The sequence below is a fragment of the Symsagittifera roscoffensis genome, chromosome 3 (assembly GCF_963678635.1).
Source record: "Symsagittifera roscoffensis chromosome 3, txSymRosc1.1, whole genome shotgun sequence".
Taxonomy (NCBI): Eukaryota; Metazoa; Xenacoelomorpha; order Acoela; family Convolutidae; genus Symsagittifera; species Symsagittifera roscoffensis.
In genome coordinates this window covers 26,011,679-26,027,699 of record NC_087064.1, presented here as the reverse complement: position 1 = coordinate 26,027,699, position 16,021 = coordinate 26,011,679, and the positions used below count along the sequence as shown (strand labels likewise).

Genomic DNA, 16,021 nt, shown 5'->3' with positions numbered 1-16,021 from the left:
AGAATTAAAATAAAAAATCACATAAATTTTGTTCATTGCTTAATAATTGTTTACTTGCAAAAATTGTGGACGCCAGTGTTAGGGATTATTTTGGTATTTTGATTGATGCCAGAAGCAATTACAGAATTGTTCGCTTTCTCTTTCTACGGCCTTGTTTGGCGCTACCCACTGCAGCACTGGAAAAAAATTGTCCAAAAATTATTTCCAAAACAGGCTTTTGCGAGGTCCCGGTTTGAGGGTTTCCAATGTCTCCGGCCGCCCCAAAGTGGGAATGGCAAGGGCAAAAAGGAGAGACATTCGTTTTGCCCTTCACTTTCCCACCTTGAGGAGGCGGATAACATTGGGCCTTTCTGGCTTGGCACTCTTGCAACTGCGCTACTTTTCGAGTGCTGCGGGCATTAAAAGCATTAATCGGCTACTGATTATCTAATCTCCTACTCCTACGTTGAAGCATATGCAAATTTGAAGCTAAGTCGTCTTGATGTTCGAGAAACGGCAGTCAGAACAGTGGTTTTGTGCGTGAATAATGTAACTGTGTTTAGGACGAGAGGTTTCTACGAGGAACTGACGATGGCCTCCTTCCCCCTTCTTACGCAGTTAACAACATGCTATGCGTTCCTGTCCTGAATGTCAGTCAAGAAGTGATTGGAGTGGCGCAGGTCATCAACAAGCAACGAAAACCCCAAAACATGACGACATCGCTGGATGTTACCAAAGAACTACGGACGAATGGCTGTGAGCCACCGACTGAAGCATTTAATGCGCGGGATGCCAGATTATGCAGAACGTATCTTGCTTTCTGTGGAATTTGTCTGATGAATGCCAAATTGTACAACAGGTAAAGCTTGTTTGAAATATATTTGAATCATTTACCAAACATTCTATTTTTTGGCAACTAATATGGCTTATTTTGACATAAAACATTTTGAGAAGGTGCTGAAGTTTGATCGACTAATTCTAGCCAATCAGATTGAAGCAAATTAGTTTCAGTTCAAGAGATTGAAATAATAATTTTTGGGCGGAAGATATAAAAAGAGCCCTATTTGGATCAATTAGCAAGTCTCAAATAAAGATGGAGCGGTTTAAAAGTTTCCTACGCGATATCAGAAAACTGCAAGTTTCGCGTGCATTTATTTCCTCAACAGGCATTTTTCAAAGCCCCAATAATTTTGCGAAAATGAATCACAGGCCAAATTTTTTTGTTAGAGCTCGGGGCATCGATATCTTTCAGATGGTGTTTAAAAAATCCGTTTAACATTGTTAATAACGCTTGTGAAGTGCAAGCGTTTTCAAATCTGTATATACTTTTTTTCGGTTTACCATTTTGTCTAACAAAATTGGTTGAATCATACGTTGAATCACCTTGGCTTATAATAAATCATTTTCTAGCTTCCACGGAGTTTTTCCTTTTTTTTATGTTCGGATCAACGGGAGCTCAATTTTGTGGGCTTCGATGCCGCTCATCAACTGTTTCTGAAGACTTATTTAACGCCGGTGAAGGTATTCACGGACGTGGTTGTCTCAGATAGAACATAATTCCAGGCTTTATCGTTTTTTTTTCGGGTTGGTAGCTTGCAATTTTATGTATGCTGTGTCAGAAACAGTGTCACAGTTCGCTTCTGTCTTGGAGCACGCGGTTCGTAGTGTTTTAATACAAGGAATCTTTTGATTCCAACCGAAGTCGTTACTTTTGGTGATGCTTTGAAGCAAGCTGCTTGGCAGTTTAATGACATAATTGTGACATTCGTAATGATTTAATTTAGTTGATGCAGTCTTAATCATCAATTGAACCGAAAAAAGCTAATTGTTCCATACAACAGTACGATAGAAAAAACTACGTTTTAGAAGTTTTCCAACTCATTATATTTCGCGAAACTTACGAAATGCATTATTTATACGCAAATCACCTTAATGGTTCAATTTTATTGCATGCAAAATTAGTGTGGCTGCCCTTAACTGATATTTTCTGGCATTTGTGCTGCATAGCAATGTCAGTTTATTAGCATATATAGCTGCTTTATTGGTGGCTGAAGTAGGAAATTTTAAAGGGCCCGTGGCGCAGATGCGAGATTCTGAATCTAAAGGTTGGAAGTAGGAATCTGACATAACAAGTTATATTTATCAAAGCTTTTGTTTACCTGTTCTTATTTCTTTTTTTAGGGATTGTTTTTTGTTTCATTTTGTTCAGCTTTGCCTCTGTACAAAGTTGAAAACTGTTCGGAAGATACGGAGAATTGTTGTTGTTGTGAATATTTCCTTAAATACAATAATCATAATCTTACAAATCAGTTCTGCCCAGTTCAGAAAACTACTTTTTAAGAGCCTGAAAGCCATCTTATTCTTAGTATTTGTCAATCTTTGAAAAAGTCTCTCAATTCAATAGTAACTATTTCCGTCTTTTTTTGTTACTATAACTTAGATATTGGGCATGGCAACCATGCAATTTTTTTAGCAAAAAAATAATGAGAAAGGTGATGGAAGAGAAGGTTGGGATGATAGATTTTTTTCTCATTAACTTACCTTGAAAGGAAGGTTTATGGCATAATTCAGTCTTCTAAGCGGAGATATCGAAAACCAATTCACTTGGGTAAATTATGTACCCTTCTTTGGTCTATAATTAGAGCATAGATATAGCGACTATAGATGATCTGTTTTCTTTCTATGACATGTTTTTCTGTGTCTGAGTAGGTCTCGGCTGGAGAGCAAGCGAAGTAAAGTGTTGCTGGAGATGGCCAAGTGTGTGTTTGAAGAGCAGAGCACTGTGGAGGTACTGGTCACTCGCATCATGCGACAACTACTCTCTTTCATGCAATGTGAGAGGTGCTCTGTCGCCATATTCCCCTCCAACGTCACCCCAGCTCCTTCCGATGCAAACCCTCTGACCAACACGAGCAGCAATTACACAGCCCAAGGCAACCTAACTGCAAAACCCAATGATATCGGCAACCGAGCTCTTGAGCAATCTTTGGTATGAACGCGTATTTCCTAAATCCACTTGAAGTCGTTTACAACAAAGCAAGTTCAGGCTAATTCTAATTCCTCAGAAAAAAAAAAAAGCCGATAAGACGAAATCCTGATTAACCGGATCTGGTTTTACGCAAAATTGACTGTACACTTAGCGTTTAGGCTCACATTTCATGAAGGCAATTTATGACTAAATGGTAGAGAAATTGTAATATTGGTTCTCTGTATTATGTGATCTCGTATGACACAAAAGCAGCGCTATCTTTGGTCGGTGGGTTAAGTGCGATGCTTTTTTGTTTCAGCTGAGCCGATCGAAAACATTCCACATGAGCTTTTCTGATCTGGACCAGTTTGGAGAACTGATCGAGGAGGATTCAAACTACACAACCTCCCCGTTTCCCCCGCAGTCTCGGAAGGCCACCTCGTTCTCACCTGTCCCCTCTTCTACCTCGTTTCCCCTCTACCACAATATTCTCTACCAGTGCATGAACACATCTTCCCCCGAATCGGTGAGAAAAAATGAAATTGGTATTTAATGAAGTATCTTACAATTGTTATTTTACCATACATTTTATACTAGCCGGTAAAGTTGTTTAACTTTTTCATTTTTTTTATTCCTACCACTGAAATATTGGCAAAGAACTGTAACCCTAGTCGTTCAGTGGAACATTTAATTGTCGGTGTATCGCTCGTCTGCTTATTGCGTATTGTCGGATTCTTTTCCTCGGCGTGGAGTTCTCCATTGATAAAAGCAATTTTCGCCACAATTGTAAGTATTTTTAATTATTTCCTGTAATTTGTACCCTTACCAGCTCCAATTTTGTGTCGTTGGTTCTGCTTTAGCTTAAAAGCTTATTCGGCTAATACAGCGGCTTAGTTGTCTCAAATCGCGTAGTTTCAAGGGCACAAATATATTTAATGCGTGTGAGTGCTTCAAGGGGAGGACGTTCAAAATGTCGAATTTTGAAGTTTTAGAGCTTTTCGGCGCTGAGATCGGTCGGCTTTGACTCGCTCGGCTTCGACATCTATCCCTTATATATTTAATTGCGGGCTTCACTATGTCGCCATGTTCAAGTTTTTCCAACTTATTATTTTTGCATGTTAAACGAAAGAATTTTTTTCACGTTTAAGCTATATCGTATATTGCAATGGTTCAGATTTTTTTCCAGTTTGAGCTCAGTGTTTGTTTCAACACGTTTTAAATAAGCCACCAAAATGGTAAGATGTTTTCAGGGTTTCCCCAGGGGTTGCGAATTTGGCCTTCAGTTATGAATACGCAAAACCTTTTAGTTTACGAGATTAACAATATTGCTGGTTTTTCAAAAACCTGAATTTAAAGTTTTTCAAAATTTGAAATTCAAAATTCTGTAGTTGGGCGCTGTTAGGTTACTCTCGGGGCTTGCAATTTTTGCCCTCAAATATAACTGCTGAAATTCTTGTAATTAATTAGAAATGACGTTTTTTATGATTTGTTTTTAAAATTTCAGAAAACTTGACAGCTATTACTTAAAACTTGTCCTTTTCGAAAAATAAATCAGTAAACAGTGATTTTTAGATTTTTTCATCAATGTTTTATATAAAAATAGTTGCATCTCTTGTGTTCTGGGCACTTCATTGCAATTCAACCCAGTTAAAAGTTTTATAGAGTTAGACTGAATTGTTTGCTTGTATACTTGCTATACAAAGTTGTTTTTGCTAATGATTAAGAAAATTTTCTTTTTCACATAATTCCTTTTTATATTGTATTATATCTTGAATTTTGTTTTTCTGTGTCGGACATAAGGCGAAGCTCGCTGAACCAATTTGGGCCAGTTTTTTTCTGAATTGAAAGAGCTAACCTGATCGGTTGTTTATTCCAAAGTATAAAAAATGCCAATCGTTTTTTATTACCTTGAGTTATTTGGCTATGTTTTGACTACGGAGCTATAGAGTATGCTCCGTTATACAATGGTTCTTCAGTTTTTTTTGTGGATCTCAAACGATACCAAGCTCCTCTACGCTTCTATGTTACATATCCTTTGATTTAATTACACTTGCGCTTGTTAGACAACAGTTTTTTTTTACTGTTAGACAACAGTTTTTTTTTTCGTCGACTTTGTCTACGTTCCTGTGTGTTATCTTGCCATGCTGTTGTAATGTATCTTAAGTGTTGCGATTCTCTGACTAACCCTGTGTTAATGTAGTTTCTTTATATTGAAATTGTTAACTTAAAATTTAGAATGTTAATTATTTGTTATCCATTTTCAGACACTCTTAAAAAAAATTTCAACAGAACAAACTTGAAGGCGGAGGATAAACTGGGTCGAGGGAAAAAAGCACTACATAATTTCTGTATCAAATCATGTGGGCCAACGTTGACATTATGGGAGAAACAAAAATACTAATAATACTATTTGATTTCAAAATATTCGCTCAATTAGAATAGAAAATCATCGATTAGCTGCAGGTTCAAATTTAACTATTGCAGGATTAACCTTTGGTAGTTTTTAACGAAAACATCGCTGAAACCGGAAGATCCAAAACTCTGTTTCAAATAAATGATTACAAGCATTGAAACTAGTGATAGGAAGAAAAAAGGCGGTGGTGTAGGATCTTCGTGCGTGTGGATACTCGATATCAGATAAAACAAAATTTAACGACAGTATCTTCAATTGCTAGAATCGTTAAGGAAGTGAACTGTAAAAATAAAATAATTTTATCCTGTATATAATTTCCACCGAGTGGAGTCAATAACCAGAACCTTATCAAATTGTAACCGCTCTTTGGTATATTAGTGGTTGACGCAGGATCATATCAAATAGTTTGCGGAAACTTTATTATAAACAGTACGTGTACTGTTTATAATAAAGTTCCGCAAACTATTTGATATTCTCACAAAATGGAATTAAACTAGTATCTTAATGATAGGGATTGAAATCTTCTTCATGAACACAACAAAACCAGCAACTCTATCAACGAAATCAAAATCGTACCAAGATTTGATTTTCCAACTCAAAAAGGCAGCCTTCCAGCAAAGAAAACATCGATTTCCGATCATTTTTTTTTGTTAATCGTTTCAATATGACGAAATCGAACTGAGAAATCTTATATCTCTAGACAGTGGTACCTACTAAAAAATAGATGATTTTGAACTGTAAAAATTAGCTTGAAAGATTTTTACTCAACTAAACGCATTCCTTATTGACAATTCGATTAAATTTATTCCTGAGAAACCAAAACTGGTAAATGGAGGCACGATTTATTGGAATGACAAGCAAGTTAAAATGCTGGCAAGAAGAATAGCATAAGAATGTATTTCTTAATGAAAAATGGGAGTGCAGAAGCTAAGGTAAATTAAATTGCAAAATCTTCGGGTCCAAAGATCGATAGCAAAAAAAGGTTTCAACACCAAACTGCAGAAGCAAGCCGCAAAGAACAAAATGAATGTTTCTTTTGAATAACCTTACTGGAACTGTTAATAACAAACGCAGAGAATATAAATAATGATGAAGATTCATTCAACAATTGATTTTTTTTTAATATAGGCGAGAATTAGCAAAAGTCATAAATCACGCATCAAACGAAACAGCAAAAACGATATAGTTAAGTCATTGTTTTTGTACCGTTGACAACCAATAAAATTAAACCACAGCTTGGAAATTTCTAAAAAGAAATTCAGCCTAGATTGCCACAATATCAATGAGGTTCGTGGTTTTTCGATACGAGAGCTATTGGAGCCTGTACTGACTGTTTTGTTTCAAAAGTGTTCTGAAAACATTTTTTGAGCCCATTTAGTATTGCAAAAATGAAGTCTTTTCGAGCCCATTAATTATTGCGAAAAGGATCTCTGATTTTGAATCTTTAAATTTTACTTTGGTTATTTGGTTATTACTAGAACGGTTAATTTACAACCGAAGTTCAGATTCAATCCCTCACTACTACATCAATCTCATTTCGGATTCAAACCGAAATACAGTTATAGCTATTGCTTCTTCAGTACAAGATTTCAGATTTGGCTGGTACAACCAAACCATTGAAACTTAGCATACTTTTCTTGCCTTAAGAAAAGCGTATGTTATCGTTGATCATAAGCTTCTTTTAAATAATGTGATTGCGGTACAAGAGGACCAGTATATGTTGTTCTAGCTTCATGTTTATCAGAATTTAAATAGTCGGTAAGCATCAGCAGAATCAAATCATCATTAAAAATAAAATGCGTAATCCCGCAGAACGCATTTATAGGACCACTACTTTTGATTGCTTATAAATGAATACCAAAAATGACTGAAAACACAGGCGCCTGTCTCTATGCCGATGACGCAGCCATTTAATCTCAGTCTGAAAAATCAATACTGATTGAAAACCATGAAATTGAAGCAAAGGAATGGTTGGACGAAAGCTATTTCACTTTCAAGTTAGATAAAACTAAATCAGTTAGCTTCACAAAACGGAATGAAAACATCAACTAATCAATTGAAATGAACGATGAAGACATTGATTAAAACTCTGTTTTCAAATATCTGGGCGTGTATCTCGATAAAAGAATAGATTTCAGCGTTAACAGTGAAGTTGTTAAATCGAAGCTAAATAAATTAATTGGAATCATTTATCAGCTACTCAAGATTCTAAATGAACAGCAACAAACCAATTTTACCAGCCTCTAAACCTGTTATTCAAAATAATGCCGACTTCCAAATCAAACTTTAACAAGATCAATCTCAATGTCAACAGATTAACAGGAGGCGTAGCCTTCAAGAAAAATCTGAATCAGTATAATCGTTGCGGGGGAAAATGAAAAATATATAGCGAATAAGACCTTCATTTATGCGAACTCTTAAAACTTCTATGTTAAATTATTCCCGGTGAATATGAATGTGACCCTTAGAAAAATAATCATCCGGTGAATAATAATCATCCGGTGAATGCGTATTGTTACAAGAAGTCGAAAATTCTACAGCTGACTCATAAATCTTTTTTCGACTTTTGGTGAATTGATTTACAAAATGATACAGAATGAAATTAGCAACTTTCTCCATAAGTTTCTAGAGACTGTTTTAATAGGAAAAAATCCGTTAATAAAGTTATTATTCTTATCTTTTCTCAATATCGGTTTTCTATAATGCCTTCGTTTTGTTGTTATTATTATTATGGATTTTTAGGATTTCTGCTGATAGAACTTCTTCCCTAATTGTCTTAAAACACCTCTACAAGTGTTTCTGCAATTTTGACAGTCGCAGGCAATTCGCCAACTGCATATACAGTTTTCGTTGGAACTTGTAAAGAATTGCCAGAAATCTTTCAGCAATCTTTCTTTTAATCGTTTCGGATTCAAGCATTTGACGTAGTCGGCTAGTCTAATCGTAAAAGCTGTTCTCCTTTTTTCAGTTCTCATTTTTGGGAGAAGAAAATTTGTTGCTCGCGATCTTTCATTTCCATTTATTGCTATGAATTGAAAGTCAATCTGTCCAAGAAGTTCATTATATAGTTTTAATAGATACAGCAGATTCAGTAGTTGAAAGAACCTTGTTAGAGGTTAAATTTTTGTCTTTGTCGTTAATTCATTGTACGTTAATTCTTTGTAGCTTGATACACGATCAGCTGTTATCGACTCCAGGATACGTTTTTCGAAGCTCTCCAGTTTATTGGTCGATGATAGTGATAAACAGGGTGATGCAATACGTTAAGATTGGGGTAATCATCGATTTATACGGGCAGATTTTGGTCAGTTCTCATCAAAATTTGGACATTCTCATCAAAATTTCTTGGACTAATTTTTATAATAATGTTAATTTTTGCGCTTAGATTGTTCATTTATATACTGACGATCTCCCTGACTGGGTTCTTTTAAGTGATCATTTAGATAACTTAGATCGATCAATGTGAACCTGTACTGGAAAAAAGTTTATTATAATAACTATTATTATCAGAGTTTTAGTGAAAATGGTTTTAAAAATGCTCCTTGATTGCAAATGCGGCGTAGTATCACTCTACCTTCAATAGAAATCAAATACGAAAGGGGTAGGAAGCAATGAAGGAAACGAGGCGTCACTATGTCTACCCATATTTCCTATTGGTTGATGTTTTAGTTATTCTTACATCAGCCGGAAAATAGAATGGCGAAGCTTCCCTTATTATTTCCATTTCATAGCAGGCAAGGAACAGGGAAAATATGCTACCACGTGAATTGAAAACAAGCTTGAGATACAAAAATCCAAGTTATCTGATGAATATCTATACTATCAGACTACTCCCCACCCACACATGAAAAAGTATAATAATTGACTTTTCAAAAATATGATAAATTGGAGTGAAAAAAGAAACATATCTGTACACATTTTTTAAAGTTCAAACAATATGAACAAAAAACATGAAAAAACATTTCTCGCCCCATCCTGATGATTGTAAGGGTACCTTGTATGGGCTGCTTTTCCAGATGGTCAATTTGTCCTCTCCCATGGAAGACCCATCAGTGGAACCCTACTGGACCTCTTCTGAGAATGGCGATGACTCATCATCAAGTGCTTCTCGCCCCTCTTCAGTGCTGTGCTCCGGTATCCGCAACAGCAAGGGGGAGTTGATAGGGTGTGTGCAGCTGGTGAACAAACCAGAGGGTGGGTTCACAAAAACAGACGAACACTTTGTGGAAGCGTTTGTGATCTTCTGTGGTTTGGGAATTTCGAATACACGCACCTACGAGGACAGCGTGGAGTTGTCCAACAAACAGAAAGTGTCTATGGAGGTATGCATTTTAAATGGAAACAAAAACGTTTAAAAACAAGCTTTGTTTTGCAGCAATAATGTTTAGACTGACTTAAATGTAATGTTAAGTGGTTTTAGATGTTGAGCTACTACACAAAAGCGAGTGATGCAGAGGTCAAGTCAGTGCTTTCCCATGCATACCACTCGGCAGCATCCTCGGGCAGTTCCAGGTCACGAATGAACCTCACAAACCGAGTTGGCGATGTCGAAAACAACTCCTTCGATTTTAGAAGCAATCCGAGTCAGTCCGCAACGAGTACGAACAGGAGTAGTTTCGCTTTCGTGCCAAGACAGGATTCCTCTCCCGCCTCCTCTCAGGTTGAACTAGACGACAACTCACAGGATAGAGACAGAGCCCAGTCGCTGAGTGAAATCACGGCAAAGTCTCAACCTCAATCAAACAAACAATCCCTCAAAACCATCTCTTCTGGAGTTAACAATTCCAAGAAGAAAACGTCGCAGCCCATTCCGATAACGGAGTCACAGGAAGAAAAGGCATTAGTAAAGTCTAGGAAGATCTCAGCCCCTCCTCATCCCCGTAAACTGAGGCATTCTGTCGCTGAGGTGTGTGACGAGGAAGAGGATGGGGATACCAATTGGGTGTGTTCGGACTGTGCTTTGAGTGGAGGTGGGGAGTGGAGGAAAAAGACACTTGTTCGCCATATCTACAACTTCAAATTAGATGAACTGAAGTTGTCTGAAGTAGATACTTTGTCGTATGCGCTTGCTATGTTCAGGGAATTGGACCTAATCAGGGTGCTAAAAACAGACGAAAAGGTAATTAAAACATTGATAACACCCTGTCCTTCGTCATCGTCCTTCTTTTGCTTTGAGAATTAAAGACATTTCGCATTCATAGTATCGCCTTGTTTCATGTCTGCTTTGAATGCGACCTTGTGCCAAATGTGATCGAATGAGATAAGAGTGGAAGGGAATGCGAAAGGTGTCTGTGTAAATATAGCTTCAATTATCTGATCGGACTTTGCTGCCCGGATGAAGATTACGAAGCAAGGGCAGATGCATGAATAGACCATGACCGGATAAAGTACTATGAGAACATAAAGAACTATAATAAGTTTCGGCTTTTGGGTATAACCTGAAACTTCCGCTTTTGGCTCAACCGTGTTGTCATTGTTTTTACAAATTTTATACGAAAGAAAAATGTGTTTGTAATTGGTTAATTAGCCAACTTGCGAATGTTCATGATAATTGGAGCATGTAAAGAAAAACTAAGAATATAGAAAATCGCGGATGGTGGGACGGTACAATTGAGCTTCATATCTGTCGAGGGGTAGCGGTAGAAGAGCCCGATCTTTCAAATATAGGACCCTATGTCTCAATTGCTACCACACCACTGCAACTACCAAAAAAATTGCACTAAAAGAAAAAATAGAACTTTTAGCAACAAAGATCAGTTCTTTTTCCATGCTTCCTTGAATTGACTCTTCCCATTCTCTTGGCTAAGATGATTTTATTAGCTCAACTCGCGCACCTCTCCGGAAAATAAATTAGTAATTTTTCGTTTTCTTTTGAGCGCGGTCTGAATTGTCTGTACTTCTTGCAAAAAAACTGGCTCGTCTTGCATCGTTTGAAAATTGTTTCTTATTTTTTTTGTGCACAAGTTTCCTGTTAGTTTTTGGGGTGATGGCTGACTGACTAGTTTTAAAGTATATTTAAAAGTACTTAAAGTATATTTAAAAGTCTAAATTTTTCTTCAGTTAGGTTATTTGATCCGAAAAAGTCAATTTTGTGGGTTTATTGAAACTTGACGATCTTTTTGGTGATGTTATTGTTTTGTTAAAGTTAGAGCCGGCTGTTTGCTTATTTCAGGCTTAGAAATTAAACTAACGAAGCGCGCGCTTTTGAAGTTTGTTTAAATTATTTGAAGAAAGAATTCAATTTTTGCCGTTTACAATTGGCTGTTAATTCTTATTTTGCTGTTTGTATAGACTATGGTGAAGTGGCTGGTTACGACGAAGAAGAACTACAGACAAGTGACGTATCACAACTGGCGCCACGCTTTCTCTGTGTGTCAGCTGATGTTCGCTTGCCTCACCACAGGAAACCTCTGCCCCCACTTCTCCCCTCTGCAGAAGGCGGCACTCCTCCTTGCCACCATCTCACATGACTTAGACCACAGGGGAACAAACAACTCATTCCAGAAATTGTAAGACATTGGAATCATGTGCTCAGCAAAGTCTAAACTTAACCCGTGAATTTCCTTTGAAACTATCTCTTCAGCTAACGAATTTTCATGTTCCGACATTCAAAAAAAGTTATGTAAAAAACAAATATAGTTGGGTCATTAAAATTTTTTAACTTTTGCTGGTTGAGCCTGGGTAATAGCTATTTATGCTTCCTAATTCAGGACTGAATCGCCATTGGCTCAGTTGTACTCTACCTCCACCCTGGAGCACCACCACTTCGACCGCTTCCAGGCCATACTGCTCGAGAGTAGTTGCGACATCCTCGCCAATCTCAGATCAGAGGAACAGCAAGCGGTCGTCTCCAGCGTCAAGCATGCAATCATATCCACAGATCTGGCACTCTACTTCCAGAAAAGAGACGCCTTCTTCCAACTTGTTGAGGATGGATCTTTCGACATCAGTGATTCTGCACATCACGCGCTGCTTTGCTCCATGCTTATGACGGCAAGTGACTTGGGAGCCATCACCAGACCTTGGCATGTGGAGTTCCAGGTAAAAATCGACTTCGGTTTGCAGAATAATTTAAACAATTATTATTTTTAACGTCATTTTAGCTATTATTACTTTTTTTCGCATTTCTTAACCTTATTTAGTCACAATTTGCTTTAAAAAAGAAAATGTAGACAGACACAGATATTCAAAAAAATTATCGTTTTTATATTATTTTTGTTTCGATCATTGAAAATGGGAACTTAGGATTCGGAATTGTTTTAGTTTTTTTGTTTTTCACGCAAAATCAGGTACCACAAATACTCATCAAAATAAGTCGAGTGAAATATCATAGTAAAGCCCTTTCAGCCGTGATTCGAGTGACACTAACAAGTTTTCACAAACCTTTCCCAGTGTCGAGAAAAACCGGTTTCAGTCGAATTTCGAGCGAAAACATTCGTTATCTTAGATTATGAAACCTTGTTTACTAAAAAGGAAACCTATTTAGCGCTTCCTAGGAAAAAATTGAGTATAATTTAGCGCTACTCAGGCAATTTTTTTTCCTGTTTTTTTTGTTTGTTATTCACTTTTTGGACAAATGATGTCGATTATGCCTAATTCACTGACTTTCTACACATTAATGTAATTTTGCATCACACCGCGTACGAAAAACGACTTCAATTTGAGAAAAAAGAAAAACCTACATTTTTGTTGGTTTTTATGAGTATGGTCGCAACACTCAGTAACCGGCTATCCTTGTTTAATTTTGAGTTTCTGTTCTAGCATCATTTGGCCGGAATGTTTTGTTTAACTTACTCAATAACCGGTTCTAATAGTTTTATTTTACTGATTTGGTTTGTTCAGATCGCAAACATGATAGCGGAGGAGTTCTTCGAGCAGGGAGACATCGAGAGGCAGAAGTACAACAAAGAGCTCAATGTAAGACCACACTTGTTTACACTCCATCTTCTAGCGTATTATTATTATTACTTATCGTTCCAGTGTTTTTGCTTGGCTAAAAATACTTTTGTAGTCATTTCACTTTTCTTTTATCGGAAAGCTTAATTTGGTAAAGGCGTAAAATTGGAATTCAAGCTTTGTAGTCAAATGTTGTTTTTGAGCCTGATGACCAGAAATAGGGTGGTGAAAGTAGTCAGTTATTTGGGTTCTTTTATCTTCAATGCATAATTGTTTTTCTTATATTCTGAGCATGTACTGTTACGTTTAAGACTAGTTAAGTTGCATGAGGGAATAGTATTTCCTTCCATGTTCTTTTTTATGAGAGAGTTGTTACCCTGTTTAAATTTGTTCGTGTTCCATTTCAGCCGATGTTCGACAGGTCGAAGCAGAGCGAGATACCTCAACTGCAGCTCAACTTCATTGACAAAATCTGTGGACCAGTTTACAAGGTACACTTACAAAGCAAACACACCATTTGCAGTTGTTCTACTATCAAACAGCCTAAATATCCCACCCACCCCTCCCTCATCCCACCGCAACCAAACCCTACCGACCTGTCTTTCATTTGAGATCAGACGAATGAAGATGGTCGATCACTCATATTACAAATCAATTCAAATCGCATTTAAAACATCAATGGTTTATGCGTTGGTATAAACGTTGTTTGATGGTGTGACGTATGAGCGACTTCATAGCAGTAATCTTTTGAGTCTAATTCTTCTGTCTGATTTTGCTGTCGCCCCAGTGTATACTTGAATCACATGTTGATTACTGAATTCATTTATGCAGAGTTGACAGAACGTGTCTCATTTTTATTCGCAGTAAATCCATGCGGGATGCAACTAAGTTTTTTATTTTCTATTTATTAATTTTGCCGGAGGCATTGTGCAGACTTGTAAATCAGCTTCATGCAGAGAATCTCAATCAAAATCTAAATTATTAGTACATTTAATTTAGATTTTGTTTAACAGGCATGCAGCATACATGGAATGTATGTGGAACGTTTTATGGATTGATCAAACTTATTTTCCAAGCTCTACTTGAAGTTAAAAGATCATATTTCATGATTACCCTAGCGATCGGGATGGAGGTATTGCTACCGGGCACTTGACTTACTCCCAAAAAATCTCACATTGGTCAAATTTTATCATTCCTTTTTTCTTATTCTAGCTTCCGGTTAATAGTTGTTCACGCTCTAATTTATTTTTTTCGCGGCTTGACTTTTGTTTTCTTAAGTTCATTAATTTTCTTTGTTAGAAGGAAGACAAACTACACATGGAACAGCAAGAGTCGATCACGTTTTTCGTGACCTTTACACTTTTGCTGTTCCACAGTGAAGGTCACGAAAATCGTGATCGACTCTAGTTTCAAAAGCGGATCGACTTCTAGTTTCAAAAGCGGAAAAGTGCCAATCATAAATTGTTCTAGAAATTCAAAAAGCTTTAGGGGCATCTAATTTTTTTTCGAAAGTTGAGATTTTTTCAAAAAACAAATCGGTACTTTTTTGTTCAATTGCGTTCATTGACTCTTTTCCAACTGTCTGTTGGCTATAATAATTGTTTTTTAAGTTCAGTTACTTTATCTTGATAAAAGGAAGGCGAACTTCAATTTAATACAGTGAAAGTGTTAAAAACTTGATCTAATTCTTGTCTCAAAGTTGAAATTTAATTTTGAGATTTCCCAGCGTAAGTACACTAGCGTCAGCTTAGTGTATTATTAAGAACCTTCTTTTTTTCTGAGCTAAGTCGCAAGTATTGGTGCCAATTTTTGGGGCATCTTTATAGCTTTTTGATAGCATGTTCTTTGACATTCGAATAATATTAAATTAACAGATTTGGTGCTTTTTAATTGATCAAATGAACCGAACAAAGCTATTTCAAACAACATAACAGTAATAAAAACTCGATTTAAGAAATTTTCCAATTCAATTTATCCGCAATTTTTCGCCATAAATAATGGGCTGTATGCTTTGCGATTTGTTACATGCAAAGTTAGTGTGGATGCCTTCAGTTTGTGATATTCCAAATTATTACTTGCAAAATTGTGTCTATTTGTATTTGGTGCCACTTTTGCTGAATAGAATTGGCAATTTATTAGCATATGTAGCTGCTTTGTTCGTGTCTAGTGTTTGTCGGTGGTTAAGCGTGCTTGTCTGAGTGGTAGGTGCTTGAGACTCAAAATCTCTTGATTGCATTAGTTCGCAGATCGAATCCTGGACGTAGCCGAATTTTTGCTAATTCGAGGCTTATTTCTGTTTTTTCTTATTGCACTTGAGCTGCTTTTTGTCGTGCTCTCGCTAGTGTCTGCGAAACCAAGTTTCGCCTCTGTGTAAAAATTTATTTATTGATTCAGTTTTCTTAAATTGGGTTGACTTCGTCAAAAATGTCACTGAAAGAAGTGAAAAAGTTTTTTTTCCGATTTTTGATTTCTTGTAAGTTGAATTGATTTTTTTTTGCCAAGAAGAAGGTAAACTAGGTGTACATTTTGCGCCGGCCTTAAAATATAGCTACTGATGATATTCTTGATGTGCTCAAAAGTTTTGAGCGTTGTTTTTTCTCATCATTTTATAGATGGCAAGTGTTTTACGTACAGTTTGTAAATTTCGCGCTGACATGCTCAATTCCTCGAAAAGCCTTAATACTTTTATGATGTTTTTTTTTAGTTTCAAATCTGCGTTGCTTCAGCTTCTGGACTATCACGAACTGGCGGGATTTGAATTTTCG

At 36.7% G+C, this 16,021-nt stretch overlaps 3 protein-coding genes across 5 annotated transcripts in view; all 3 read left to right on the top strand.

Moving 5' to 3' along the window:
* Positions 1–16,021, top strand: part of LOC134842165 (uncharacterized) — a 423,659-nt gene that overhangs the window by 94,999 nt on the left and 312,639 nt on the right. The window lies entirely within an intron of this gene.
* Positions 1–16,021, top strand: part of LOC134842166 (uncharacterized) — a 409,681-nt gene that overhangs the window by 95,005 nt on the left and 298,655 nt on the right. The gene's annotated exons all lie outside the window — the stretch shown is intronic.
* LOC134842244 (cGMP-specific 3',5'-cyclic phosphodiesterase-like) overlaps positions 1–16,021 on the top strand; it is a 50,245-nt gene that overhangs the window by 31,967 nt on the left and 2,257 nt on the right. For all 3 annotated transcript variants that reach the window (XM_063858506.1, XM_063858504.1, XM_063858505.1), the window contains 9 exons: positions 543–838; positions 2,689–2,968; positions 3,267–3,473; positions 9,377–9,682; positions 9,781–10,479; positions 11,652–11,869; positions 12,071–12,401; positions 13,203–13,277; positions 13,664–13,747. In XM_063858506.1, coding sequence (XP_063714576.1) covers positions 543–838; positions 2,689–2,968; positions 3,267–3,473; positions 9,377–9,682; positions 9,781–10,479; positions 11,652–11,869; positions 12,071–12,401; positions 13,203–13,277; positions 13,664–13,747 — 2,496 coding nt within the window. The remainder of the gene's footprint in view (positions 1–542; positions 839–2,688; positions 2,969–3,266; positions 3,474–9,376; positions 9,683–9,780; positions 10,480–11,651; positions 11,870–12,070; positions 12,402–13,202; positions 13,278–13,663; positions 13,748–16,021) is intronic.